General features: G+C 40.2%; 1 protein-coding gene across 1 annotated transcript in view; it reads left to right on the top strand.

Moving 5' to 3' along the window:
• The first annotated feature begins 1,350 nt into the window (after window positions 1–1,350).
• The window catches only part of LOC120086174, a 37,436-nt gene continuing 10,946 nt past the window's right edge, over window positions 1,351–27,840 (top strand). The window contains 8 exon segments of the mRNA XM_039042685.1: window positions 1,351–1,828; window positions 2,578–3,182; window positions 15,644–15,729; window positions 15,830–16,075; window positions 16,178–16,421; window positions 16,424–16,753; window positions 17,194–17,224; window positions 17,227–17,867. Of these exon segments, the coding sequence (XP_038898613.1) occupies window positions 1,351–1,828; window positions 2,578–3,182; window positions 15,644–15,729; window positions 15,830–16,075; window positions 16,178–16,421; window positions 16,424–16,753; window positions 17,194–17,224; window positions 17,227–17,867 (2,661 nt within the window).

Consider the following 27,840-nt stretch of genomic DNA (forward strand, 5'->3'; position numbering starts at 1 on the left):
TGCTATCCAGGACAACCCATTCAGCAACACCTAGAATCCAGGGTGGAGGAGCCATCCTAACTTTGGTTGGGGTGGCAATCCCAACCGTCAAGGGGGCAGCAGAGGGAATTCTCCATTTCACCATAATCAGGGGCAATCAAGACCGCAGAACCAGCAATCTTCATCATCATCTAACGCCTCGAGAGGATCGTTGGAGGCACTGCTAAAACAATACATGGACAAGAATGATACAGCAATGCAAGCCCAAGCATCCTCTATACGAAATCTAGAGATCCAACTGGGCCAGCTGGCCTCTGAGCTGAGAAGTCGGACACCTAGAACACTGCCCAGCAATTCTAAAGCCCCGGGATCAACAGGGAAAGAGCAATGTCCGTGAAGACGTTGAGCAGGCAAGCCTGACCACCTGCGGGGATGTGGATTGCGAGCATCAAAGACAACGCAAATTTTCAGTTCATATCTCAATACTACATTTATTTTGCTTTACTAAATTCCTTCTTTGATTTCTGAGCCAAGTTTTAATGATGCATTAAATGAAACTTTTGACTCTTCGAATTTCATTCTTCAATTACTTATGTGCATTTAATTCATTCCTGCCTTTAATTCTTTGAGTTTTCTGTAGTTAGCGTATGAACTTTAATTTGTGAATGATTGAGTCATAAAAAAAAATAAACAATAATATTAATAAAATAAAATATATGTGTAAACATAAGTTCCAAAAATAAAACATTGAACAACAAGAAAGCAAGATGACAGTGGACACATCCCAAACCTACTAGGAATGCATTGCGATCACTTAACTCAACTGTATTGAGTTGAGGGGTGTGTTGCGCTCGTATATGTCCTTTGCCCGTCCTTAGCCAAATGCACTATGTCGAGGTATCCTCTAGAAATGCGTTGGTTAAGGGATGTGTTGCGGGGATATATACGCTGTGCCCATCCTTTGCAAAGATGCAGTTGCGTTATTGAACACAATGCATTATACCTTATCATGCGTCCATTCAAATAAAATATTAAAGAAAATTTTGTCTGGTAATTCGGGAAGAAGGCCAATCGATTCGTATCCCCAAGCAATTATGGCCTAGTAGAAGAAAGGACGCTTTTTCTGAAAATTCCATAAATGCGGGAGGTGGAACGATGCGCCTGTTGAGATGCTCGAGGTCAGTCACCGCACAAATCGCATTGGGCCCCACCACGGCCCAACCTATAAATACCCCCTCCTCCGTCTTTGGAAATTCTTTACCAGCAAATCAGAACCCCAAACATTTTGCTTTTAGAACCCTTTCTTCTCCCAAAAGCTCAGAGTCAACACCAAACTAACCTGCTTCACCTTCCATCCATGTCCAAGTAGCCATGCGAGAGGCAGCATTCTTGGTTGCCAGTCGCAGGATTGCCGCACAAGCCCGTTCTATCCCTAGTCCCACTGGAAGAACTCGGAGAAATCCCTTGGCCGCTAGGCCTCCTGCGTTCAAAAGAGAAGGAAGTACTGAAAGCTTACCAACACCAACATCGTCCGTCTCCACTGAAAGTGAACGGAAGAGGCGAGACGACACGGAGGTATTTGGCAATATCCTAAGTACCTTAGAGCAAGGAGGAGGACTGCTCGAGGTAGGGGTTGTCAACCAGCCACTGCCTACGGAGGAGGAGACAGTGGTTGTGGCGGAAGAAGCAATAAAAGATGAAGTACTTGCGATGGAGGAGATTGTAGGGGGTGTGCTGCCAAAAGAGGCCAAGAAGAAAGAGTTGAAGGCAGCTGAGGCAGAGAAGGAAGCCGGAGTTAGATTGAAGAAGGTAGCAGAGGCTGAAAAGGAAGATAAGAAGAAGAAGATGAGTAAGGGAAAGAAGGCAGGAAAGGAGGAGTCATCGCATCATCACAAATCAAGAAAGAGAAAAAAGAAAAAGGATGATGACGAAGATGAAGAGGCAAAGAAGAAGATGAGAAAGAAGAAAGAAGAGAGAAGATTGCGCCGAAAAGAGAAGAGGCGCCTGAGAGAAGAAGAAAAACAAAGCAGAGGGCTGCAAGCCCTAGAAGGATGGAGAGTCGACCTCCGTAAGGGAGGATAGGGGGAAACGGCGCAATTGATGGAGCCGCCGCAACCTAAAGCAACGCAATTGGTTGCAGCGGACGAAGGTGAAGAAACAGATGGAACCCCCTAATGCGGCGTCGCAGGAAGAATACGCCGCAAAGGTCTAATATCGACCCTCAACAATTAATGTTAGCATTAGAAGAGAAGGAAAGAAGAAGAAAAGAAGAAGAAGATAAGCAAGAAAAGATGGAGCGGGGCAAGCTCATCATCGCAAAAGGGAACAGAAGAAAAAGATTAGAATTTGAAGAAATGCGAAGAAATAACGAGCTTGCCTGACTTGAAGGGATCCGAAAACGCAAAGAGGATCAGCGCCTATTACTGGCCTCTGAGCAGTTTGAAGAAGAGTTCCAGAGAGAAGAGAGAGAGGCAGAAGAAGAAGAAAGGAGGAAGAAGAAAGAAGAGGAAAGACTGCTTTTGGAAGAGAAGAGAAGGAAGCGCGAAGCTAACAAGAAACGCTTGTATAAAAGTAAGGGCAAAGAACTCGCTGAACGAGAGAAAAAGGAACAGCGCAAGGAGCGGGAAAAGAGACTAAGGCAAGTAGCCCGCCTTGCGCAAGCAAGAGGCAAAGACGTGGCAGAGAGCAGTGAGCCTGCATCGGCCAAGAAGCGATCAGCTAAAAGAAAGGAGAATGATGACATGCTGATCGAGATGGGCTTCTACCCTGCACCGACCCCACTACCTGATCTTATCACGAGTATCATTGTGGAGCATGGGTGGGACACTTTCTATCAGTGCCCATCCATCATTGTGCCTCAGGTAGTGCATGACTTCTATCGCGGGCATCTGCACGAAAATAGGGATGCAGTGACATTTAAGGGCGAGACAGTATATTTCAGTACAAAGAACATCAATGGACTTTATCAGATGAGGGACAACCCTGATGCACCAGGGAACAAGATCATTGATGATCCTACAGAAGAACTAATGAGAAACGCGCTGAAGGTACTAGCGCAACCAGGCACAAGATGGACAGTCTCCCCTAAAGGCATCCGCACTCTGGAGTCTAAGTCTTTGCTATCGAAAGGAAGGCTCTGGGTGTATTTGGTCAAGAAGCAGTTGATCCCAACAACGCATGACAGAACTGTATCAAAGGATCAGGTGATGGCAGCATATTGTATTGCGCGCGGCATTCCTATTGACATGGGAAGGTTGATCGCAGGGCAGATCAAAACACTAGTGGGGCATATACGGGGATAGTACTTCTTCCCGTGGATCGTCTCAAGTTTATCTTGATGAGGAGGAGCCCATGCCAAAAGTCCACGGCCTCATCAACATCAAAATTCTGAGGATGCTTCTCAAGGATTCCCCACATTGCCCGGAACTGCCAGCAAAGAGACCTGCGATTGATTTGAATAAGCCGTAGAAATCCAAACCAAAAAGAAGAAAAAGAGAAGATAAGGGAAAAGAGAGGGTACATGAGTCACCAGCGCATGATTCAGAGCCCATAAACCCTTTAGTCATCAAATCTTCAAGCCCTCCAAGCCACCAGCGCAAACTTTCTCCCCTCTTCATAAACCTATTACCCTTATTCCCAACTCTCCTATTCAACCAGCAACCCCACATTCACCACCAACTTCATCACCACATCCCACTACACCATTGCCGCAAGTTGATGACCCACACGCTTTGGGTGAAGGCACATCTGCCCAACCCCAAAATGGTGCTAGCGAGACATCGCAAGCACAACCATCCTCCACCTCCTTGGCTGCTGAGCTAGCTGAAATGAGAACCCTCTTCGCCCAATAGCAAGAACTTGTCTCTCAGCAGCATCACTACTTCAACCATCGATTTGAGGTAGCAATGGAGCGCATTGATGAGATTCAACACAGTGCTACAACTTCAACGGAAGCACTCATCAATATCTAGCACAATATGCATAGGATCTTCCAACACCAGCGATAGATAGCGGAGCGCAATCAAGAATACTTCAACTTTCTCACCGCCTATCTGCATGGTTCGATGGTGCCTCCACATCTAAGACAGCCCTTTATTTTTTACGATGGCTCTGTTGCACCGCCTCAATACCCTCCACCAAATCCCCCTGCTCCTCAACCTTAGTTTTTATTCTTTCTTCAATTTTAAGTTTTAATGCAACCATTCTTTAATTGTACTCAATTCTTTTATTATTTTGTAACTTTACCAAATTCTTTGACTCTTGTACAGGCATGAGAAAATTTTGTTTGTAATGCAACCATTTGTAATCTATTCACATACTTTGTTAATAGTCAATACAATCAAAGTACATAATTCACTATACTCTTTGCCTGCGCCTCTGTCTTTATCTTCCTTTGTTAATCGTTGCTATATTTGTACTCTTGTATTTTTACAATCTTCATTGCGTTGCTATGACGTATTATATGTTACACTTAGAAACATTTCCCATACATAGTAAATTTTGACTAACACTTAGTTAACTCGTAGTTTAGCAGTACTTTACCTTTTATCTTTCAAAGTCCTGCTCAAACCTTCTTTTTGAAATTTTCTTCTAAATGTTTATCTAATCTATCCAAACAACGCAATGAGGACCTTGCTCATCTTTAAATTTAGGGGTGGGGAAGGTCTGAGCAAATGAACTCAGAAGTATGCAGTATTTCAGAAAATGCATCCCTTTTCGTTTTCAAATAAAAAAAAATTATGCAAAACTCCAATGTCGGCGCAAGGGAAAATTTCAAAACTGTCCCCAACCTGATAAAAGTTTAGTTACGAAAGGAGCCTGCTCGTAGTTGGATAATCGTATGACACCCGTAGGAGCAAACCAAAATGAAGGTGGGTTTCCAAGAGCAACGTTGAATAAACAAAAAAAATGCAAGGGACAACTCCTCTGATTATCACGAGTTAAAGTAGAACTGGCACACTACCGTAGTTGGATGTTCGCATGACACTCGTGGGGACAAGCCAAAACGAAGAGTGTAACCATGACCAATTGTCTCTAAGTGAATAAATGACGCAAAGTGTTTGCTCATCACATATAGATACATCAAGTTGTTTGGATAACGAAAAGATAAAACTTTCTATTTTGAAAACTCGAAAAGTGTCTTTGAGCAAAAATTTGTTACATAGAAAGAATAAAGTAAGACTTGCTAAGAATTAGCAAGGATAGAAGGGAAGTGCGATGTCAGGTAATGTGCCTAAGTGTAACATTTGGAGCAACCAATCATCGCAGAAATATAGGATAGGAATGGAGCATGATTGCCTTAAGTAGAAGATATGCTTGAGGGCAAGCATATATCACACCCCAAATTTAGATATAATGCTTGTTGGGGGTTGATGCCCTAAAGTCTCGTGTCCTGTAGTTTATAAAACAGTTTATATGAACACTTGTGTTGTATAATATATGATATTTTTACTTCAACATTTTGTTTTTGCTCAGTTGTAATGTTTTATTTGCTTTACCATAAACCAATAAACTAAAATCCCTGGTTATCTGTGTGTAAACTTAAACATGTATGTGGTGATATAACAAGTGGATCATGTCTTGAGTGATAACCAAAATGGTCTGTAGTATATGGATATGGGAGGGAAACCTTATCCTGGTAACTCTACGGATGCGACCCGCTTTGTGGAATGGTCACAAGTGTTGTGACTGATGGTCTGATCCCTATCAATTCGTGCAGGGGACATGTGAGTGGGAGCGTCCTATATAAAGAGTTTATATAAGACCTGACCACGAAGTGTTAACGACTCGTTAAATAACACCATTCATGACAAGAGACTTCAACTTCACTAGGATGACCATAGGTAATATGACCTCAATCCTGATGAGTTAGAGAACTCCTGCCATTGAGGGCAGTCCTTTAAATTTGTTATGGGGTTTTGGGCGAGTGGCTAGGTTGCCGATTCAAACCTACCATTTTGAGGATTTTTCTGATTTGGGAGCTGGGAACTCAGCTACATAAAATAATTCACTCCTTCCCCGAGGCAGGGGCAAGTAGATAGATAGCTCCCTTAAGGGCTAATTCCAGGGCTTGAACGATGTAGCGCTCCACACCTTCTCAGTGGTACTTAAGGAGTGAGATGTAACTACAGGGGAAAAATGGTAAATTGGCCCAGCTATACGTACGAGCATCTGTAAAAGGTCATCATACTCATAATTGGTTATATCCGAACACAGAAATATATTTGTGGTAAGAAGAGTTCAGCTGTTGTTCTTTAGTGGAATGCCTGGCAGTTAACGGATGGTGGATCTCGTGGCTAAAGAGTTTAGTCAGCTATTCACGTACCGTTGGAGCTTCGAGCCACAGGTCCATAAGAGGGAGTTCTATTATATATGATTTAATTGAACTGGTTAATTATATATGATATAATTGGCTATGAGATACATTATTTTAGAGAAAATTAGATATAAATATGATTTATATCAAGTGGAGGAGAAATTACTATAGTAGATATACGATATCAAACTATAGGATAAGAATATAATATGATTATATTCATTTATTAATTAAATTGGTTAATTATGTGAAAATTTACCGAAATCTTCTCTTTGATCGTGCGTTAATGGGAAATTCCTTATTCGATTATTATAACTGAAAAAAAAAATGAAATTTTGTTTCATTTTGCAATGAGTTAGTAAAAATCGCTCATGGTGTGAAAATGTTTTGATCGCTTAGTTGAGAGTCTATATGATAGCGCCCTATAGTCTAAACGATCGCACAACCTGCATCTAAATGATCGCTTAGATTTTCTTAACGATTGCTTAGCGTGCCGAGTTTTCTAAACGATCGCTTACCTATTACTAGACGATCGCTTAGCAAAACCTACAAGATCATGTAGCTTTCTCTAAACGATAAGCATCCGCTATACAATAGCCTTCTCTCCCACTTGCTTATCGTTCTACACGATCAGCCCATTCCTCCTTCCTCTACAAATTCAACAAAGAGCACTCCTTGGATTCTAACTCTGAGATTACCAAGGGTTCTAAGCGGTGGTGTCATGCCCACTCCTGCTTGCTCGTGCTTGTTCGTGATGTTGCCGTTCGTGTAGACAATCGTGTTGCTGTATGCGATTGTTTGCTGGGCGATAAAGAACGTAGAGGTTGCTTCCGTAATGTTGAGTTCAAAGTGAAGAGAGTCTTCAACTGGTATGTGAACTCAATCCCTTGTATTTTATTTATCAAAGCATGTCGTTAATTAGTGTAAATTGCATAACTGGTTGATAGAATATGTGTGTCGTAATTTCAGTCACAATGAAATAGGAAAGATCTGAACACATCATGGATGCTCTTCGTTAAGAGTTCCATCAGATCGCCTACCTTTTCCTACACAATCGTGTACTTCATCTAAAGGATCAAGAACTTTTTCTATATGATAGACTTAGCTTTCTCCCACTTGCTTGATCGTTGTGTATGATCTCTTTTCCTCCTCCCCTCTACCAAATCCGAATAGAGCCCAATCTTTCAATTCTCACACCAAGAATACTAAGGGTTCCAAGTGGTAGTGTCATCCCAATCTTCCTACTGTTCGTGTAGAGGTCGTTCATAGTAGACGACCGAAGTTTTGGTGAACGATAGCTTGTCTTCCCACTTGCTTGTCGTTTGTGGAGATAGCGAAATTTTCCGAGAAGAAAGAGTCTTCAACTTGTAAGTTTCCTTATTCTCTTGGTTGTTTATTTCTAAGCATGCCTGTCATTTTACAATACGATGCATATCTGTTTGTTAGAATGTAAATGTTGTAATTCTGTCACGATGTCTTTGAAAAGATTCGCTTCTGCTCAGAGGTACTCTTGTATAAGAGTTACTTCAGTGACTACATCCATAAAGTACATATCCAGACTTTCATACATAGTCAGGCTAATTAAATATCTTAGTGTAATCGCATCCACCACTAGAGAATATGTCTCCTCATAATCAATACCAGGTCTTTGTGAAAAACCTTGCTCTTGCATTGTATCTTGTGACCTCATTATTTTCATTTCTTTTTCTCACAAATACCCATTTTTACCCCCACAGGTTTGACATCTTTTGGTATTCAGACTACTGGTCTGAAAATATGTCGTTTTGAAAGTGAGTTTAATTCTGTCTCAATTGCTTCTTTCCACTAAAGCCAATCTTTTCTATATCAACACTCTTCAACAGATTTTGGTTCAGGATCCTCATTTTTAGATATAATGTCAAGAGCAAAATTATACGCAAAAATATTGTCAATAATTACATTAGTTCGATTCCATATTTTTCCTATCATGACATAATTTACTGAAATCTCATTATTATCTTTAGGTATTTCACCTTCCTCACTAGTCATGTCAAGTATTTCTTTATGGGTATTTAAATCCTCAACCAAGTCTTTTTCACTATTAATTATTTTTCGTTTTCGAGGATTTTTATTTTTGGAACCCACTAGTCTATCATGCATCTGGTGTATTCTAGACTCATTAGTGACAATTTGTTGCGTTGGGATATCAATTTTTTATGGAATATTTGCAGCTGGTATATGTGACTTAGTTACTTTCTTTGTATCTATAAATACATATGGTAATTGATTTTCTATATTTTGAAAATGAATTATTTTCTGAACTTCAAGTTCACATTGATATGTATGGGGATCTAAATGAGACAATAACGATGCATTCTACGTAATTTCTTTTTCCAAATTCTTAATCCTTCCAACATTAACTTCTTAATTCCTCCCCCTAATGTTGGAAAATTTGTCTCATTAAAATGACAATCAGCAAATTGTGCAGTAATATATCACCCGTTAGGGGCTCAAGATATTTAATAATTTATTGGGAATCATATCCAACATATATTCCTAATCTCCTTTGAGGACCCATCTTAGTGCGTTGTGGTGGAGCAATTGGAACATATACTGCACATCCAAAAAATCTCAGATGGGAAATATTTAGCTCATGACCATGAGCTAATTATAATGGCGAGTACTTATGATAAGCTATTGGCCTAATGCGTACAAGTGACGTTGTATGCAAAATAGCATGTCCCCATACAGATAAAGGAAACTTAGCTATCATAAGTAATGGTCTTGCAATTAATTGCAAACGTTTTATAAATGATTTTGCTAAACCATTTTGTGTATGAACATGAGCTACATGATATTCAACACTTATCCCAATTGACATATAATAATTATCAAAAGCTTGGATGTAAATTCTCAGCATTATCAAGACGAATGGTCTTAATTGTATAATTAGGAAATTGTGCTCTTAACTTAATTATTTGAGCAAGTAATCTTGCAAATGCAAGATTTCGACTTGATAATAAGCATTTGTGTGACCATCTGCTAGATGCATCTATTAATACCATAAAGTATGTAAATGGTTCACTTGGTGGGTTAATGAGTCCACATATATCACCATGAATTCATTCTAAAAATGTGGGTGATTCAATTCCCACTTTAGCTAGTGATGGTCTAATTATCAATTTTCCTTGAGAGCAAGCATCACATGATAATTCATTAGATTGAAGAATCTCTTCAATGGGTGTCCATTTGAATTCTCAATAATTCTCCTCATCATTATAGATCCTGGACGACACAGTTGGTCATGCCAAATGATAAATATGTCTGGATTCATGAACTTCAGGTTCATTGTTGCATATTTTCAATTACTCGTATATGATTATAATATAGTCCAGAAGATAAAGCAGACAACTCTTCCAATATACGTTTTTCATTTGATACAGTGGATATGATATATAGATATTCTACATTATTCTTATTATTAGTCTAATATGATAACCATTGCAATGTATATCTTTAAAACTTAGAAGATTTCTCTTTGATTGACTAAAGAACAATGCATTTTCAATTGTAAATTTTGTTCCTCTAGGCAAAATAATATTTGCTTTTCCAAAACCTTCGATCAAGTATGCAGAACCTGATATTGTATTTACTTTTTCTTTCAGCATTGTCAATTTGGAAAAGTATTTTTTTATTTGTAAGTATTGTATGTGTAGTTGCACTGTCTGCTAGACATAGATCTTCTTTACTCATTTTTTAAACACCCAATATATGAAAATGATCCATGTTTCTTCGTTTAAAGAAAATAATTACAATAAGAAAAACAATACTTAATCTTTGTATAGGACACCCCCGTTCGCATGTCCCCAACACGAATGATTAGGATCAGACCATTTGTGATAAGTCACAACACTTGTGACCATTCCACAAAGCGGGCAGCATCCATAGTGTTACTAGGATAAGGTTTTCCTCCTATATCCATATACTACAGAGCATTTTGGTTATCACTCAAGACATGATCCACTTATATGTCACCACATACATGCTTGAGTTACATACAGATAACCAAGGATTTTATGTTTATTGGTTTGTGATAAAGCAAATAAAACATGCAACTGAGCAAAATACAAGATGTGAAGTAAAATATCTTATATTATACAACACAAGCGTTTGTACAAACTGTTTACAAACTACAGGACACGAGACTTTAGGGCATCAACACCAACAATCTCCCACTTTTCCTAAAGCGAATTGGGGTGTACATGAAACTAGTACAAAACAATAAACTAAGGCATAAAAGCCCAGTACAAGAAAATCTCCCACTTGCCCTAGTCCAACCGCGGGTGATCCTGTAGACCCTCAAACACTATAGCCGTGAGAGCCTTCGTAAACAAGTCAGCAACATTTTGTCGTCGATGCCAATGGCAGACACATATGAGACCTGTCTCATCTCCTCAACCTCTCGAGGCGTCTTAGGACACATGTCCTTAGAAAAAGTGACTCCATGCCTGAACGACAGTAGGCCTCTCTTGGAGTCCTACATCGAGTACTTGAGCAACATCTTGTCAATGTACGATACCTAAGACAGTGCTAGCACTTTGTTCTTACGATCCCGAAATATCTGTATACCAAGAACAAACTGAGCCTCTCCCAAATATTTCATTTGGAATTGGGTCGCTAGCCAGTTCTTAACTGTAGTAGGTAAACCTACATCATTCCCAATGAGTAGTATATCTGATAACGGGCAGAAATGCACGTTATCATAGTGCTAAGTTCTTAAAAAATGTTGGATCGCGTTGATGAAATATGTTAAATTGCATCCATTAAGCATAAATTCTATAATATTGCGGTTGCATGCGTTCAGCGCATTAGAACAGTTGATCTTTGTATTTTTGTGCAAAATATGCATTAACGTAATGCAAGATTGCGATCATAGGAAATCATCGGTCGAGCGCAACTTCACCGCAAGGCTTTTCGTTGATCGTGCTAGGATAGAAAGCTGATAACAGTCGAATCCAAATTAAGAGAAGGATCGACGCAACTTGGTCAGCACAACATGGTAGGCGCATCCGGGTGAAAGGATAATTAAGAGCGATAGGATAGAAAGCTGATACCAGTCGAATCCAAATTAAGTTAACAGCCGACAATGGTCATAAAGTACATTCAGCTTTATCGGTGACAATTATGCAGTGCATTAGTCAGGAATTAAAGTTGTCCTATCTGTACAACCAGGAGAGAGAAGCCGTCTTTCACCATGGGTGCTCTATAAATACCAAGTGCATTCTTCAAAAAAGGAGTTCACCATTTTTACAATCTTTTGTTCCACAAGTCGCACGTCTGTGTTCTTAGTTTTCTTTCATTTTATAGTGGACGCGAGGGAAGAAGTTATGCCGGTAGATCGTTTTGGTAAGCTTGGAAGAGTGTCGGAAGCTCCAAGGACAGAGAGAGGGCTGACGCCTGCAGAAGCGTTAACATCTTTAGATCAGAATAGAGATTTCAGTGTAAAAAGCCTCGGTCAGCAAGGAATTGCTACCAGGCTCTCTACCTTTACTTTCCATTGTCATTTTGTACTCAACTCATTTATAAGAATGAAATTTCTTTCTCTATATCTGTTCACTCTCTGCTATTCACGCATGGGTAGCTAAATCAGTTGAATGGTTTGAGAAGCATTTAGCTAGCACAACTAGGGAATCTTCATTCTTTACGATTATCTTGTTTATGTATGCTTCATTCGTCCATTAGAGATACTCGGGAGGGTAGTCTAAGGACAGGATCTAGACTTGGGAAGGTTAGGTTAGAATCTAGACTCGGAAGAGTCAGATTAGAACACATAAACGAGAGATAGGCACTTAGGAATGAGCACTATTTATTATCAACGCATTGCATGCATCCTAGAGATAGGATATGATTATATGCGGTCACCTTACTTTCATGCATTTTGCATCATCGCATAGGACAAGAGTAGAGAGAGCTCTATGGACATTTTGCATTCAACACATGTGTTCTAGATTTAGGAGCATCGCATTTACATTGGAAAATGACTTACTGTGCATGGTTGTAACATGATCGCATAGTCTGACGCATTCCCCAGTAATGCTAGCTAAAGATCTTCTCAACTCGTTCATCGCATACTCATTGCATCTATCAATGCAACTGTCTTTTCTCAAATCCGCCACCTTTCTTTATTTCTTTTTCATCAACGCAAACAACAAACCCAACACTTATTTATTTACTTGGTTACCACAAAGTTTTCATCAAAATTACCAACGCAACTTATTTTCACAAGTCCCTATGTTTGACCCTGGACTTACCAAGAAACTCAAAGGAATTTACACTTGAATTCCATTGGGGAAACTTGAGTGCACAACGTAAATTCATCAACGCATATCATCCATATTTCCACTTCATAAATACGAGCATCAAGTTTTTGGCACCGTTGCCGGGGACTTTGGCATGATAGTTTGCTAACGGTAATTTTTTTTATTTCTTTGTAGAACTCTCAATCTCTGGCGAATTACGACCCGGAGATTGAAAGGACTTTTAGACGAAGATTGAGAGACCACCAACAGCAACCACAATCCGATAAAGAAGAGATGGCGGAGCAGCTTGGAAATGGAGCACCAAATGATAATAATGTAATGGCAAATCCGATTCTGTTGGCAGACGATCGCAATAGACCTATTAGGGTCTATGCATCGCCCAACCTCTATGATTTCTCTCAAGGAATCATGAGGCCTACCCTCGATGGAAGCAGATTCGAAATGAAATCAGTGATGCTGTAGATGATCCAGACTGCAGGTCAATTCGGAGGAAGGCGTGGCGAGGACCCGCATGCTCACCTCCGAAGTTTTATTGAAATCTACAACATTTTTGTATTCCCGAATATCTCTACTGAAGAAGTACGACTAACGTTGTTCCCATTTTCTCTATGTGATCAGGCTAGGAAATGGGCATATTCTCTCGAATCGGGAGAGGTCTCTTCTTGGGAGCAGGTAGTGGAAAAATTTATGACGAAGTATTTTCCACCTACCGAGAACGCAAGACGAAGGAAGCTTATTACAAATTTTGAACAAAATATGGACGAATCGCTCAGCGATGCTTGGGCGAGGTTTAAAAGGTTGGTCCGGGATTGTCCGCATAATGGGTTACCAGACTAGTTTCAAATGGAGATTTTCTATCATGGTTTGAATCCCACTTCGCATACCACTGCCAATACGGCAGCTGCTGGTGGTCTGCTTGACAAAACTTATGATGAGGCGAAGAATATCTGGATCGCATCTTCAAGAACCATGAAAACTGGAGAGAGAGTGACTAGAGATTGAGACTTAAAGACTCTGACACAAACAACAGTGCTATTACTTCATTATAAAACCAAATGACCGCAATGATGAATAACGATCAGCAGCCCAACACCGCAAGGTGGGAAAATCAACGCAATCAGTCAAAACACCGCAAGGTGTGCGACTTGCGGTGATGGGCATGCGATGGAAGATTGCCCATAAAATCCACAATCTATCTACTTTGTGAAAAATAATTCCTTTTCAAACATCTACAACCCCCGAGTGGAGAAACCACCCCAATTTTCTTGAAAGAATCAACAACAAAATTTTCAACCTGTGGCGTAAAAAGAAGGGCCACAAGGATTCTTTCAACGCAACAACGGTCAACCAAGCAATCAAGCAAGTAGCTCACAACAACCACCGCAATCCTCTTCTTTGGAGAGCCTATTGAAGCAATATATAGAGAAAAACGAGACGATACTTCAAAGTCAAGCCATATCCATCCGCAATCTTGAATTACAGATGGGCAAGATTGTGAGTGAGCTAAAAAGTAGGTCGCAAGGGGCGTTGCCAAGTTCAACCGAACTTCCGTGCAACTCGAGGGAATCAAGTAAGAAGCAATGTCAGGTTGTGACATTGCGCAGTGGGAAGACTGTGGAGGGAGAAAAGAAGGAGCATGGTAGAACAACTTCCATTGCAACTAAACCTGAGATTGCGGTAACTCAAGAAAAAGAAAGAGAAAATGAAGCAGAAGAACCCGAGGTTGCGTCGACCTCGAAGCCTAATGAAATGGGAACCGTGAAAGTTCAGTTACCATCTTTCCCTCAGAGACTAAGGAAGAAGAAAAATGAAGAGGTACAGTACCAATGCTTCTTATCTATGTTAAAGAAATTACATGTTAACATTCCTTTCAATGAAACAATTAAGGAAATGTCTGCCTACGCCAAGTTTCTGAAGGACATGGTAAAAGAGGTGTGCTGAAAAATTTGCCACGGGGGCATTAACGCAAATTTCCAAATCCATAATCCCACCGAAGATGAGCAATCCTGGGAGCTTTACTATTCCTTGCTCCATAGGAGGACTCTACATTGGGCAAGCCCTGTATAACTTAGGGGCCAACATAAATTTGATGCGGCTGTCAATTTTTAGACAATTAAATGTGGGGCAACTTGTGCCCACATCAGTGACTCTCCAATTGGCCGACAGATTTCTGGTCCATTCAGAAGGTGAGGTGAAAGATGTGCTGATAACAATTGATAAATTTATCCTACCAGCTGACTTCATCATCTTAGACTATGAGGCCGACAAAGATGTGCCCATCATTTTGGGGCGACCTTTCCTATCAACGGGTCGTGCTCAAATTGATGTGCACAAGGGAAAATCACTTTGAGTATTAACGGACAGAAGCTCAACTTTAATATAATTCGTTCCATGAATTTTTCGGATGAAGAAGACCTGCAAGATTCTGATGATGACCTGAATTTGATTGAAGAAGAAAAGTTTGATGAAGAGTATGAAGAAGAGGATGCCAGCGCATCCGTTGCTGCCTACAATGCGATTGCAACAAAAACAAACAAGGAAAAAGAAATGATTGCAAAGCAAGAAGTAGAGCCGACAGAAGAAAGAAAAACAACGTAACCTTCCTTAGTGCCAACACTTGAACTAAAGACCCTACCAACCCATTTGAAGTACGCATTTTTGGGGCAGAATTAGAAGCTGCCAGTGATCATTTCCTCTGCGCTCAACAAAGATCAAGAGAATGCATTGATGAGCATTCTCAAGAAACATGTGCGAGCAATTGGCTTGACACCAGAGGAATTAGCCCCGCGTACTGCATGCACCACATTCGTCTTAAAGACGACCACAAAACAACAATTGAAAATCAACACAGACTCAACTCTGCGATGAAGGGGGTCGTCAAAAAGGAGATTATCAAATGGCTAGATGCGGGAATTATCTACCCCATAGCATGTAGCACGTAGGTCAGCCCCATGCAATGTGTGCCGAAGAAGGGCGGAATGACGGTAGTCCCAAATAAGAACAACGAATTAATACCACAAAGAACCATCACTGGATGGCGCATATGTATGGACTACCGCAAGTTAAATGCGGCCACAAAGAAAGATCATTTCCCTCTGCCATTCATCGATCAAATGCTAGACAGACTTGCAAGGAATGATTTTTACTACTTCTTGGATGGGTATGCTGGATACAATCAAATCATGATAGCTCCTGAAGATCAAGACAAGACCACATTCACCTGCCCATATGGGACATTTCCTTTTCGTCGCATGCCATTTGACCTCTGCAATGCGCCAAGCACATTCCAAAGGTGCATGATGGTGATCTTTTCAGATTATCTCGAGGACTCAGTGGAAATATTTATGGATGACTTCTCCGTTTATGAGAACACTTATGAAGTCTGCCTAGCCAACTTAGAGAAAATTCTGAAGAGATGTGTAAAGACAAACCTAGTGCTCAACTGGGAAAAATGTCATTTCATGGTCAAGGAGGGTATAGTGTTGGGACATAAAGTCTCCCGGGAGGGGTTGGAGGTGGACAAAGCAAAGATCAATGCAATTGAAAAGCTTCCACCTCCAACCAGCGTGAAGGTTGTGCGAAGCTTCTTGGGGCATGCTGGATTCTATAGACGATTTTTCAAGGACTTTTCTAAGATAGCACGACCACTGAGTGCGTTGCTAGAGGCTGACAGAAAATTTGAGTTCGACAACAACTGCCTCAATGCATTCAGAGTTTTGAAAGATGCACTGATTACCGCACCCGTACTGATTGTGCCGGATTGGACATTGCCTTTTGAAATCACATGTGATGCAAGCGAGTATGCGATGGGAGCAACTTTAGCGCAAAAGAGAAAAAAAATCCCATCGCATATGCGAGTAAAACTTTAAACCGTGCTCAAACAAATTATACCACCACAGAGAAAAAACTCTTGGTTGTGATTTTTGCGTTGGAGAAATTTCGGGCATATCTGTTGGGAACCAAGGTACTCATCCACACCGATCACTCAACGATAAAATACTTAATGACAAAGAAGGACACAAAGCCGAGGTTGATCAGATGGGTTCTCTTCCTTCAAGAATTTGATATCGAAATAATTGACCGGAAGGAGACAGAGAATCAGGTTACGGGTCATTTGTCTAGACTGAAAAATCTTGAAGTCGACCACAATGAGTCTGAGGTGAGTGTCGTATTCCCGGATGAGCAGCTATTCCACATAGAAGAATTACCTGGTATGCGGACATCGTCAATTATTTGGTTTGTGAACAATTCCCTGAAGATTACACTTATCATCAACAGAAGAAGCTCAAGAATGAATGCAGACATTATTATTGGGATGAAACAAATCTGTATAGGAGAGGTGCAGACCAGATTATTCAGTTATGTGTACCAAATGCTGCTCAACAACGCATATTGTCACAATGCCACGACTCACCATATGGTGGGCACTTTGGAGGGCAACTTGCCATAGCCAAAGTTTTGCAAAGTGGATTCTTTTGGCCTACATTATTCAAGGATGCGGCTGACTATGCAATGAAATGTGATCAGTGCCAACGCACAGGCAACATTTCATGGAAGAACGCAATGCCAATGAACACTATCTTGGAGTTGGAATTATTCGACGTATGGGGGATTGATTTCATGGGACCATTCCCCCTTCGAATGGTAAACACTAAATTTTATTAGTCGTCGATTATGTCTCCAAGTGGATAGAGGCAATAGCATGCGCCGCAAGTGATGCAGCGGTAGTCTCCCAATTCCTGAAGAAATATATTTTAACACGTTTTGGCACTCCTCGTGCCATCATAAGTGATGAAGGATCCCACTTTGTCAATCACAATATCAAGGAGTTGTTGCACAAGTACAATGTCCTCCACAAAGTGGCCACCGCATACCATCCGCAAATGAATGGTCAGGATGAAGTGTCCAATCGAGAAATTAAGTTGATACTTGAGAAAGTAGTAAAGCCTTCGCAGAAAGATTGGGCAATGAAGCTTGATGATGCGTTATGGGCATACCGGACCGCATTCAAAACACCAATAGGTATGTCCCCCTATGCGTTGGTATTTGGCAAGGCATGTCATTTGCCTTTAGATCTGAAGTATAAGGCATTGTGGGCAGTCAAGAAGTTGAATCTTGATTTAAAGAAAGCAGAGGAAGAGCGAAAAATGCAATTGGTCGAGCTAGAAGAATGGAGGATCAACGCATATGAGAATGCGAAGATTTATAAGGAGCACACCAAGCGTTGGCATGACAAACGCATATATGCTAAAAACTTCCAAGTCGGGCAAAAGGTCTTACTCTTCAATTCAAGATTGCGGCTCTTCCCGAGGAAATTAAAATCACGCTGGTCCGGTCCCTTCATCATTAAAGAAATATTTCCACATGGTGTAGTGGAACTGATCACTGAGGATGGTAGCCGGACATTTAATGTTAATGGACAGTGGGTCAAGGCATATTGCAGAGGTGATTTCCAGCCAGAAATAGCCTCCACAAAATTGAAAAACCCGGATTACCCCCTACATGATTCTTGAACTCGTATCCCTTCGTCACTTTACTTTTATTTAAGATATCTGCATCACTGCATCATTGTTGTTTTGTTTTAAAATCATTTGACCCTCTCTTTGTCTGTTTACAATGATTAAGGCACTGGATTGCTGTTACACGAAGAACAAATGATCTCACTCCATCACTGCAATCCACAGAAGAAAAGATCGCCGCAAGGATGGATGCATCAATACACAATGCAGGCGACAGTGCAAAATTTGGGGGTGTACTCTTCCTTATCTTTATTTCAAAGTTTGTGCTATCACATTGCAATTTACTTTTCAAAGTTTTATCATCGCATCCTCCTTGATCACCACAATCATTTAACAAGTAGATAAATTTAGTAGTTCATCGCATTCTGTTTCTTTGCCAAGTATGATTTCAATGATGAAAAATATGCTTCTATGTCTTTCATATATACTAGAGTCAACTTAATCTTAAGATCGTCACCTCATAAATATTTCTAGAAATTAGGGGTCTACTAGCTTTTTTTCAAACTCTCTTTACAATGCATTATATGAACATCGCATGACTTATTTTAATTTTTTGGCAATGAGAACATTGCCGTATTTTAAATTTGGGGGTGGGGTATTTCTTTCCGACCTTGCTATTTCAATATATATATATATATATATATATATATATTGAGAATAACAACTCCACTGTCAATGCAATGGAAAACCCATGTTGATAAGAGTTAAGTTGTGAAAGGCATTTACCCGTAGTTGGATGTCTGCATGACACACGTGGGGGTAAGCCAAAACGAAAGTAAGTGTTAGGATAATTTATGGACGCGTTTTGTTTTGTTTTATTTTTATCATTTAAGGACGGATGAGTTTGAACATGAAATCATGTGTTAGACATAACTGATGCGTTTGCTCCCATGCGTCTGAGGTCATACGTCGGAATGATGATGCGTTAATCTTAGCATGCAATGATCACGCATTCCTATCACAAGTTTTCTTACGCTTGCGTCAAGTATAACACAAACGCAAGTTTCTCGGGTAATCCGAGGTCGAACACAGGGACTTGTCACTCAATAATATTTGTGAGGTGATGCGTTTGAGGCGATGAATAAGAATAAAAATAAAGCGAAGAAGGTTTAAAGGTTTTATACACTACTCCAACTCCTAACTAAACAGATTGAGCAATAGAAGACTTGCAATGAGAATAAATAGAAACACAACAACCAATAATGCCTAGTAATGTTTACTATCTTAAATCGCCCGAGTAATCCCAACTTGTTGTACTAATACATCACACCTCTAAGTGGTCAGCCGCATGACTATATCTCTATAGTGCATGGTTGCGTCGAGCATAAGAGTGTGCTTATCTCTTGGAACAATACGAACCTTGCTTAGTGCGTTCCATCCCTTACCTTCTCAGGTAGTTAGATGTGGCTATTTAACTTATAGACAAGCAATGCAACATCTCATAGACAGGCGTTGCCACAGCCTTTCACCAAGCAAAGAGGATTAACTCACTTATACTTGCACAACGCACACCTCTCGGTGGGTTGTTACATGCGTCCTATCTCTAGGCTACACGATTAAGCATGTGATTGACTTTGATAAATAAACACTGAATAAAAACTATGATAGAGATGAAGATGATGAAGAAAACGGTAATGAAGGAATTAAGATTTGCATTGATCACAAAATATTTTAATATCTCAAGCTAAAATGTAATACAATACAGAGATTAAAAGGGAGATGAAGGACTCTGCGTCAAGGCTGCCGGTGGTGCCATGGTTGAATGGTAGAGATGTCTCTCTCGAGCTCTATCTCTGGCGAATGCTCTGATCGTCACTCGATCTGGGTTGTGGAGATGAAGAATTCTCACTGGAAACCTCTTTCAAGTACTCATATGTGATCACAAACTTCTGCCTTGAGGCAGAAAGAAAGACTGTCTCTTATACACATCTAGATGTGTATAAGAGACAGTGTTGATACTCCCAAGGTATGTGTCCGAGCTTAATTTAGCTGAAGTTATCAATGCGTTCTACCCATCTTGCGATCTTCTATTATGGCTGTCACTCCGTGGCATCAATCTCTATTAGTTCACCGCGTTCTCCATGCATTGGACGCATGCGTTTACCTCAACTTCCATGTGTTGGACGATGGGGTTGCTGTCTGCGTTCGTCTCTTGCAGTCGCCTGGCTTCAGCACATGTATTTGTCTTTGATTGCTTATTACAAACGCATGTGTTTGATTCATGCGATAGCTACAAAAATAGACACTTTGGCACGAAATAATGCATAATATTGGGTCAGTGAGGTTTTAGGTGCTTATAGACGCAAAACTCAATTTTTCACAAATTGTAAGTATTATCACTGCGTTTTCTACCTATTAGCCCTCATAATTCTAAATAAAAGGCTTATAATAACTGGTATTTCTGCCAGTTATCAGTAAGTCATCAGGATCAACGCATAAATCAATGACCGCAACTCCATTGCCAAATCGGTATGAGTTTAGTCTGAGAAAGAGTGCATTGCTCGTAGTTAGATATCCGTATGACACACGTGGGGGCAAGCCAAAACGAAGGCAAGGCACTTGGATCAGCACAAGGTCAAAGAAAAATAAGCAATGAAGAAAATTTTTATGCAAGGATAAAATCATTTGACACCCCGGAAGAAAATTTTCTTTTTTGAAATAAATCATGCGATGTTTCGGAATTTAGTAAAGTCCATTTGAATGGTAAGCTTGCAGTCCCTAGGTCTTAGAAATATTTTAAGAAGAGACTTGAATAAGACTTAAGAAAATTCTGGTATATAGGATTTGAACAAAGTATTCTTGAGAAATCTAGGAAAAGAACTTTGCGGTTGACTTGCTAAAGGAATCTTTAGCTTATGCTTGAGGACAAGCATTGTTTAAATTTTGGGGTATGATAACAGGCAGAAATGCACGTTATCATAGTACTAAGTTCTTAAACAATGTTGGATGGCGTTGATGAAATATGTTAAATTGCGTCCATTAAGCATAAATTCTATAATATTGCAGTCGCATGCATTCAGCGCATTAGAACAGTTGATCATTGTATTTTTGTGCAGAATCTACGTTAATGCAATGCAAAATTGCAATCATAGGAAATCATTGGTCGAGCGCAACTTCACCGCAAGGCTTTGCGTTGATTGTGCTTGCAAACATTCACCCGAGAAGGATCGACGCAACTTGGTCAGCACAACATGGTGGGCGCATCCGGGTGAAAGGATAATTAAGAATGATGGGATAGAAAGCTGATAACAATCGAATCCAAATTAAGTTGACAACTGATAACGGTAAAGTACATTCAGCTTTATCGGTGAAAATTATGTGGCGCATCAGTCAGGAATTAAAGCTGTCCCATCTGTACAACAAGGAGAGAGAAGCCGCCTTTCACCATGGATGCTCTATAAATACCAAGTGCATTCTTCAGAAAAGGGGTTCACCATTTTTACAATCTTTTGTTCTCGAAGTCGCACGTCTGTGTTCTTAGTTTTCTTTCATTTTACGGCGGACGTGAGGGAAGAAGTTGTGCCGATAGATCGTTCCGGTAAGCTTGGGAGGGCGCCAGAAGCTCCAAGGACAGAGAGAGGGCCGATGCCTGCGCAAGCGGGAACATCTTTAGATCAGAATAGAGATTTCAGAAGCCTCAATCAGCAAGGAATTTCTACCAGGCTCTCTACCTTTACTTTCCATTGTCATCTTGTACTCAAATTATTTATAAGAATGGAATTTCTTTCTCTATATCTGTTCACTCTCTGTTATTCACTCATGAGTAGCTAAATCAGTTGAATGGGTTGAGAAGCATTTAGCTAGCACAACTAGGGAATCTTCATTCTTTGCGATTATCTTGTTTATGTATACTTCATTCGTCCATTAGAGATACTCGGGAGGGTAGTCTAAGGACAGGATCTAGACTTAGGAAGGTCAGGTTAGAATCTAGACTCGGAAGAGCCAGATTAGAATGCATAAACGAGAGATAGGTGCTTAGGAATGAGCACTATTTGTTATCAACGCATCGCATGTATCCTAGAGATAGAATATAATTGTATGCGGTCACCTTGCTTTCATGCATTTTGCATCATCGCATAGGACAAGAGTAAAGACTTAGGGATGAGCTCTATGGACATTTTGCATTCAACACATGCATCCTAGATTTAGGAGCATCACATTTACATTGGAAAATGACTTGTTGTGCATGGTTGTAACATGATCGCATAGTCTGACGCATTCCCCAGTACCGTTAGCTAAAGATCTTCTCAACCCGTTCATCTCATACTCATTGCATCTATGAACGCAACTATCTTTTCTCAAATCCGCCACCTTTATTTATTTCTTTTTCATCAAAGCAAACAACAAACCCAACGCTTATTTATTTACTTGGTTACCGCAAAGTTTTCATCAAAATTACCAACATAACCTATTTTCACAAGTCCCTGTGTTCGACCCTGGACTTACCAGAAAACTCAGAGGAATTTACAGTTGAATTTCACTGGGGAAACTTAAGTGCAAACGCATATCATCCATATTTCCACTTCATAAATACGATCATCAATATCGTCTACGTACAATACTAACAAGACTAATGAAGCATTGATGATCTTCTTGTAGACCCAAGGTTCATCAACATTTTAGTCAAAGCCATACGACTTGATCGCAGTATCAAACCGTATGTTCCAAGATCGAGATGCTTATTTCAGTCCATAAATGGACCGATTCAGTTTGGAAACCTTTTGCTCTTGACCTTGGGCTATGAATCCCTTGGGTTGCACCATGTAAATGGTCTCCTCAAGATTGCCATTCAAAAAGGTCGTCTTGACGTCCATTTGCCAGATCTCATAATTATAATAAGCTGCAATGAACAGGAGGATGCGGATCGACTTTAACATGGTAACAGGCGACAAAGTCTCCTCATAGTCGACTCCCTCTACCTATGTATAATCCTTTGCCACAAGTTGAGCCTTGAAGGTCTGTACCTTCCCATCAGTACCCTGTTTGCGCTTGTAGATCCATTTACAACCTACAGGTCTTACCCCATCAGGTTGATCTATAAGATCCCATACCGAGTTGATGTACATCAACTCCATCTCGAGATCCATGGTCTTGACCTATTCATCCTGGCCAACATCCTCTATTGCCTTCTGATAAGACAACGGATCCTCAACGTCGTCATCTGCTACCATAGCAAGGATTTTGGTGAAACCCAGATAACGGATCCTCAACGATATACATTCCATACTAACAGTTATGCAAATTAAATCCATCAATGGCATGCTTAGAATACAATAAAACATATAGAAAAAGGGTTCATACCAGAGGAAGACGGTCTTTGTATGCGTGGACCCAAAGCAGCGGAAAACTCCAACCGATCTACCAGCACCCGGCGAGTCTATCAACTGTTACTACACGATCCGAACGTACACGAACAAGGCCGATGGGACAACACCACCACAAGGGAAACCCAATTATCCTTGGCATCAAAAACCCAAAGATTGGGCTCTGGTGAGTTTGGTAGAGGACGGAGGAGAAGACTTCGTGTAGACGACAAGCGCGCACGAGAAGAACTCTGCTATCGTATAGTAGAGATGCTTATCGTATAGTAGAACTACACGATCATTTAGGAAAAACTGAACGATCGTTTATGAAAGAGGTATACAATCGTTTAGAGAACGCGTGAACTAGACGATCGTTTAGACGAATGAGATTCTATCGTATATGCTCTCGTGATCTCTTTTTAACGGTTTCTTTTTGGGCGCGGGATATCAAAAGCATGACTGAATTAATTCTAAAATGAAAATGATTTTCAAACTTTAACCCACCGGATATCTTAACCTTCGCGGCCCTATGTTCTCACCTTCAAACGTCAATTAATTGGTTAATTATTAAATAATTAATCAATTAATTTAATTAATTAATAAGTATAATCATATTATATTTATATTCTATAGTTTGATATCATATATCTACTATAGTATTTTTTCTCTACTTGATATAAATCATATTTATATCTAATTTCCTCTAAAATAATGTATCTCATACATTTAGACAATTATATCATATATAATTAACCAGTCAAATTATATCATATATAATTGAACTTCCTCTTGTCAATTTGAACATTTCAAATTAACCCAAACACTGGTTCTCGACTTTATCCAAGCTACCTAAGTGACCTAATAGACCTGTGGCTCGAAGCTCCAACGGTACATGAATAGCTGAATAAAATCTTTAGCCACGAGATTCACCATCCGTTAACTATCAGTGATTCCATTAAAGACCAACAGCCAACTGAACTCTTCTTACCACAGATATATTTCTGTATCCATTGGATATAACCAATCATGAGTACGATGACCCTTCACAGATGCTCGTAAGTACAGCTGGGCCAATTTACCGTTTTGCCCTTGTAGTTACATCTCACTCATTAAGTACCACTGATTCCTCTAATGAACAATACAACATAGTCCAACTATGTGTGAACACCTCTCGGGCCAAGAGAAGGTGTGTGTGGTGCCACATCGTTCAAGCCCCAGAATCAGCCCTTAAGAGAGATATCTGTCTACTTACCCCTACCTCAGGGAAGGAGTGAATTCCATCTTGTGTAGTTGAGTTCCTAACTCCCAAATCAGACGTATCCTCAAAATGGTAGGTTTGAATCGACGACTTGGTCACTCGCACCCATACAAATCAAAGGACCGCCCTCAATGGCAGGAGTTCCTAACTCACTCAAGATTGAGGTCATGTTACCTATTGTCATCCTAGTGAAGTGAAGTCTCTGTCATGAACGGTGTTATATAACGAGACATTAACACTTCGTGGTCAGGTCTTATACAAACTCTTTATATAGAACGCCCCCACTCGCATGTCCCTAACACGAATGATCAGGATCAGACCATCTATGGAAAGTCATAACACTTGCGACCATTGAACAAAGCAGGTCGCGTCCGTAGCATTACCAGGATAAGGTTTCCCTCCTATATCCATATAGTACAAAGCATTTTGGTTATCACTCAAGACATGATCCACTTGTATGTCACCACATACATGCTTGAGTCACATACAAATAACTAGGGAGTTTATGTTTTTTGGTTTGTGGTAAAGTAAATAAAACAAATAATCGAGCAAAACAACAAGACGTGAAGTATATTAACAATCACAGATGTTTGTATATACTGTTTACAAACTATAGGACACGAGACTTTAGGGCATCAACCCCAACACCCATTATGTTGAGGTTCCCTTAACTCTTGAGATGGAATCGACCTATTAGATGAACTTCCATCAACAACTCTTGCTGATGTAGCAGGCTCTTCAACAACTCTTATTGAAGTTTCAATAGTTTCATTGAAAAGCTCACGCAACATGACTTTACTTCATGGACTGTGGTCCCTTATATGATCCTCCTCCGGGAAAGTAGCATTCGTTGAAACAAACACCCTATTTTTCGTCGGATCATAAAAATAACTCGCTCGTGTACCTTTGGGGTAGCCTACAAAGATGCATAACCTTGACCGTGGTTCAAACTTCTTGGGATTAGCCTCAAGCACATGTGCAAGGCAATCCCAAATGTGAAAGTGACGTAAACTAGCTTTACACCCGTTCCATAACTCCAGAAGTGTTCTTGCAACACTCTTGGAGGGAACACAGTTGAGTATGTATATCGCAGCCTCCACTGCGAAACCCCAAAACAAGTCCGATAAGGAAACGTAACTCATCGTCGAGCGAACCATGCCCAACAAGGTTCTATTTCTCCTCTCCGCTACACCATTCTGCTGAGGTGTACCCAGTGTTGAGAGTTGGGAAACGATTCTATGTTCTATCAAATAGTCCTGGAATGCTGAGTTCAAAAACTCTCCACCTTGATTCGATCAAAGTACTTTAATCCGTCTATCCAATGCGTTTTCAACTTCAACCTTGAACTCTTTGAACTTTTCAAAGGATTCAAATTTCTGTTGCATAAGATAAACATACTCGTACCTGGAGCAATCATCAGTAAAACTGATAAATAGTCGTAGCCACCTCGGGCTCACACATTCATAGGACCACAAAGGTCATAATGTACTAACTCAAGAGGCTCTTTGGCTCTATAACCTTTTCAAGTAAAAGGTCGTTTAGTCATCTTACCCTCAAGGCAAGACTCGCACACTGGTAAAGAATTTTCTTCTAACTCACTTAGAAGTTAATTCTTCACCAATCTCTTAATCCTATTGAGATTTATGTGCCCTAAACATAGATGCCAAAGATGGGCATTTTCTTTTGGAGAAATACATCGACGTTTTGATTGAGTTACGACAGTTCTAAACAATTCAGTATTATGAGGGGAATTAATGACTAACGGCCTTAGCACATATAAATTCGATTCCAAATTTATAGTACAAATAAAAACACCATCTTTATGAATAAACGTTTTATCCACATTAAAAAAGATAGTATATTTATATTGCAATAAACACTTTACAGAAATAATGTTTCTCTTTAGTTCGGGAACAATATATACACCATTCAAAACAAGAAACATATTATGCAAAGCTAACTGGAGCCCTCCCACTGCCACAGTTGAGACGACATGCCCGGTGCCTACCCGCATCGTCATTTCACCAGCCTCGCACTGCTGCCAAGATCTAATCCCCTGAAAAGAAGTACAAACGTGGTTAGTGGCACTCGAATCAATTATCAAGGCTGAATCATTATTCTCCACTAAACAGGTTTCAAGAACTAGTAAATCATATTTAACTTTATCGGTCTTGGCCTTAGCCTTGGCTGCTTTCTTCTCTTTCAGATACCGAAGACAATTCCTCTTCCAGTGCTCATCTTGGTTGTAGTGGAAAAACTTTCCTTTTCAACCGATGGACGCCTCCTTGGGGCGACAAGCGGTGGGTTAGTAGGTGCCTTCCCTTTTCCCTTACCACCCTTCTTCGTCTTCCCCTTTACAGAGTTAGAAGTAGAAGGTGCAGACTTCATTCTTGAGGTCGAACCTCTATGGAACATCCTGGAGGATGAAGCAACATTTTCTTCACCCTTCTTCCTCTCCTTACTTTTCAGTAAAGATTGGTAGGTCTGCAACTCGTTGAGGAGAGTTGTAAGGTTATATTTCACTTTGTTAAGAATCACATTGCTAACAAAGTGCAGGAAGCTCTCCGGCAATGAACACAGGATTATGCTAATCTGGCTGCCCTCATCGATGGTAGACCCATTCAACTCCACCACATTAAAGTGGACCATCATGTTAAGCACATGTTCATGAACAGAGGTGCCTTCTTCAATTTTGGAGTTGAATATGTATTTAAAAGTCTCATGCATAAACTATTCAGACGGTTGTCCAAACATCCCCCACAGGGACTCCATGATCTCATGCATTGAGACCATAGGCTCATGTTTCTTGGCCAAGACTTCAGAAAAACTTGCCAAGATGTAGGCTCCGACCTTCTCATTCCCCTGTGTCCATCGCTTGTATACCTCCCGAACATTTTGAGCGAAATTTGGAGCTGGAATAGGAGGACAGGCCTCCGTGAGAGCGAACATGAGATCCTTGATGATTAGGATCATCGTGATCATGTGTTTCCATGTTGCAAAATTATCGCCAGTTAGTTTTTCGATGCTTAACAAAGCCAACGTGGTTGTTGCCATTTTAAAGAGTTGTTGTTGAAAATACAAACAAAACTTTATTAGATTTTGCTAAACAACTTTTAAAACAATCATTTTTGCAAAATAGTTTCAAGTACCCTAAGTTACAAACTTC

This window comes from Benincasa hispida, chromosome 9, assembly GCF_009727055.1.
Source record: "Benincasa hispida cultivar B227 chromosome 9, ASM972705v1, whole genome shotgun sequence".
NCBI classification, from domain to species: domain Eukaryota; kingdom Viridiplantae; phylum Streptophyta; class Magnoliopsida; order Cucurbitales; family Cucurbitaceae; genus Benincasa; species Benincasa hispida.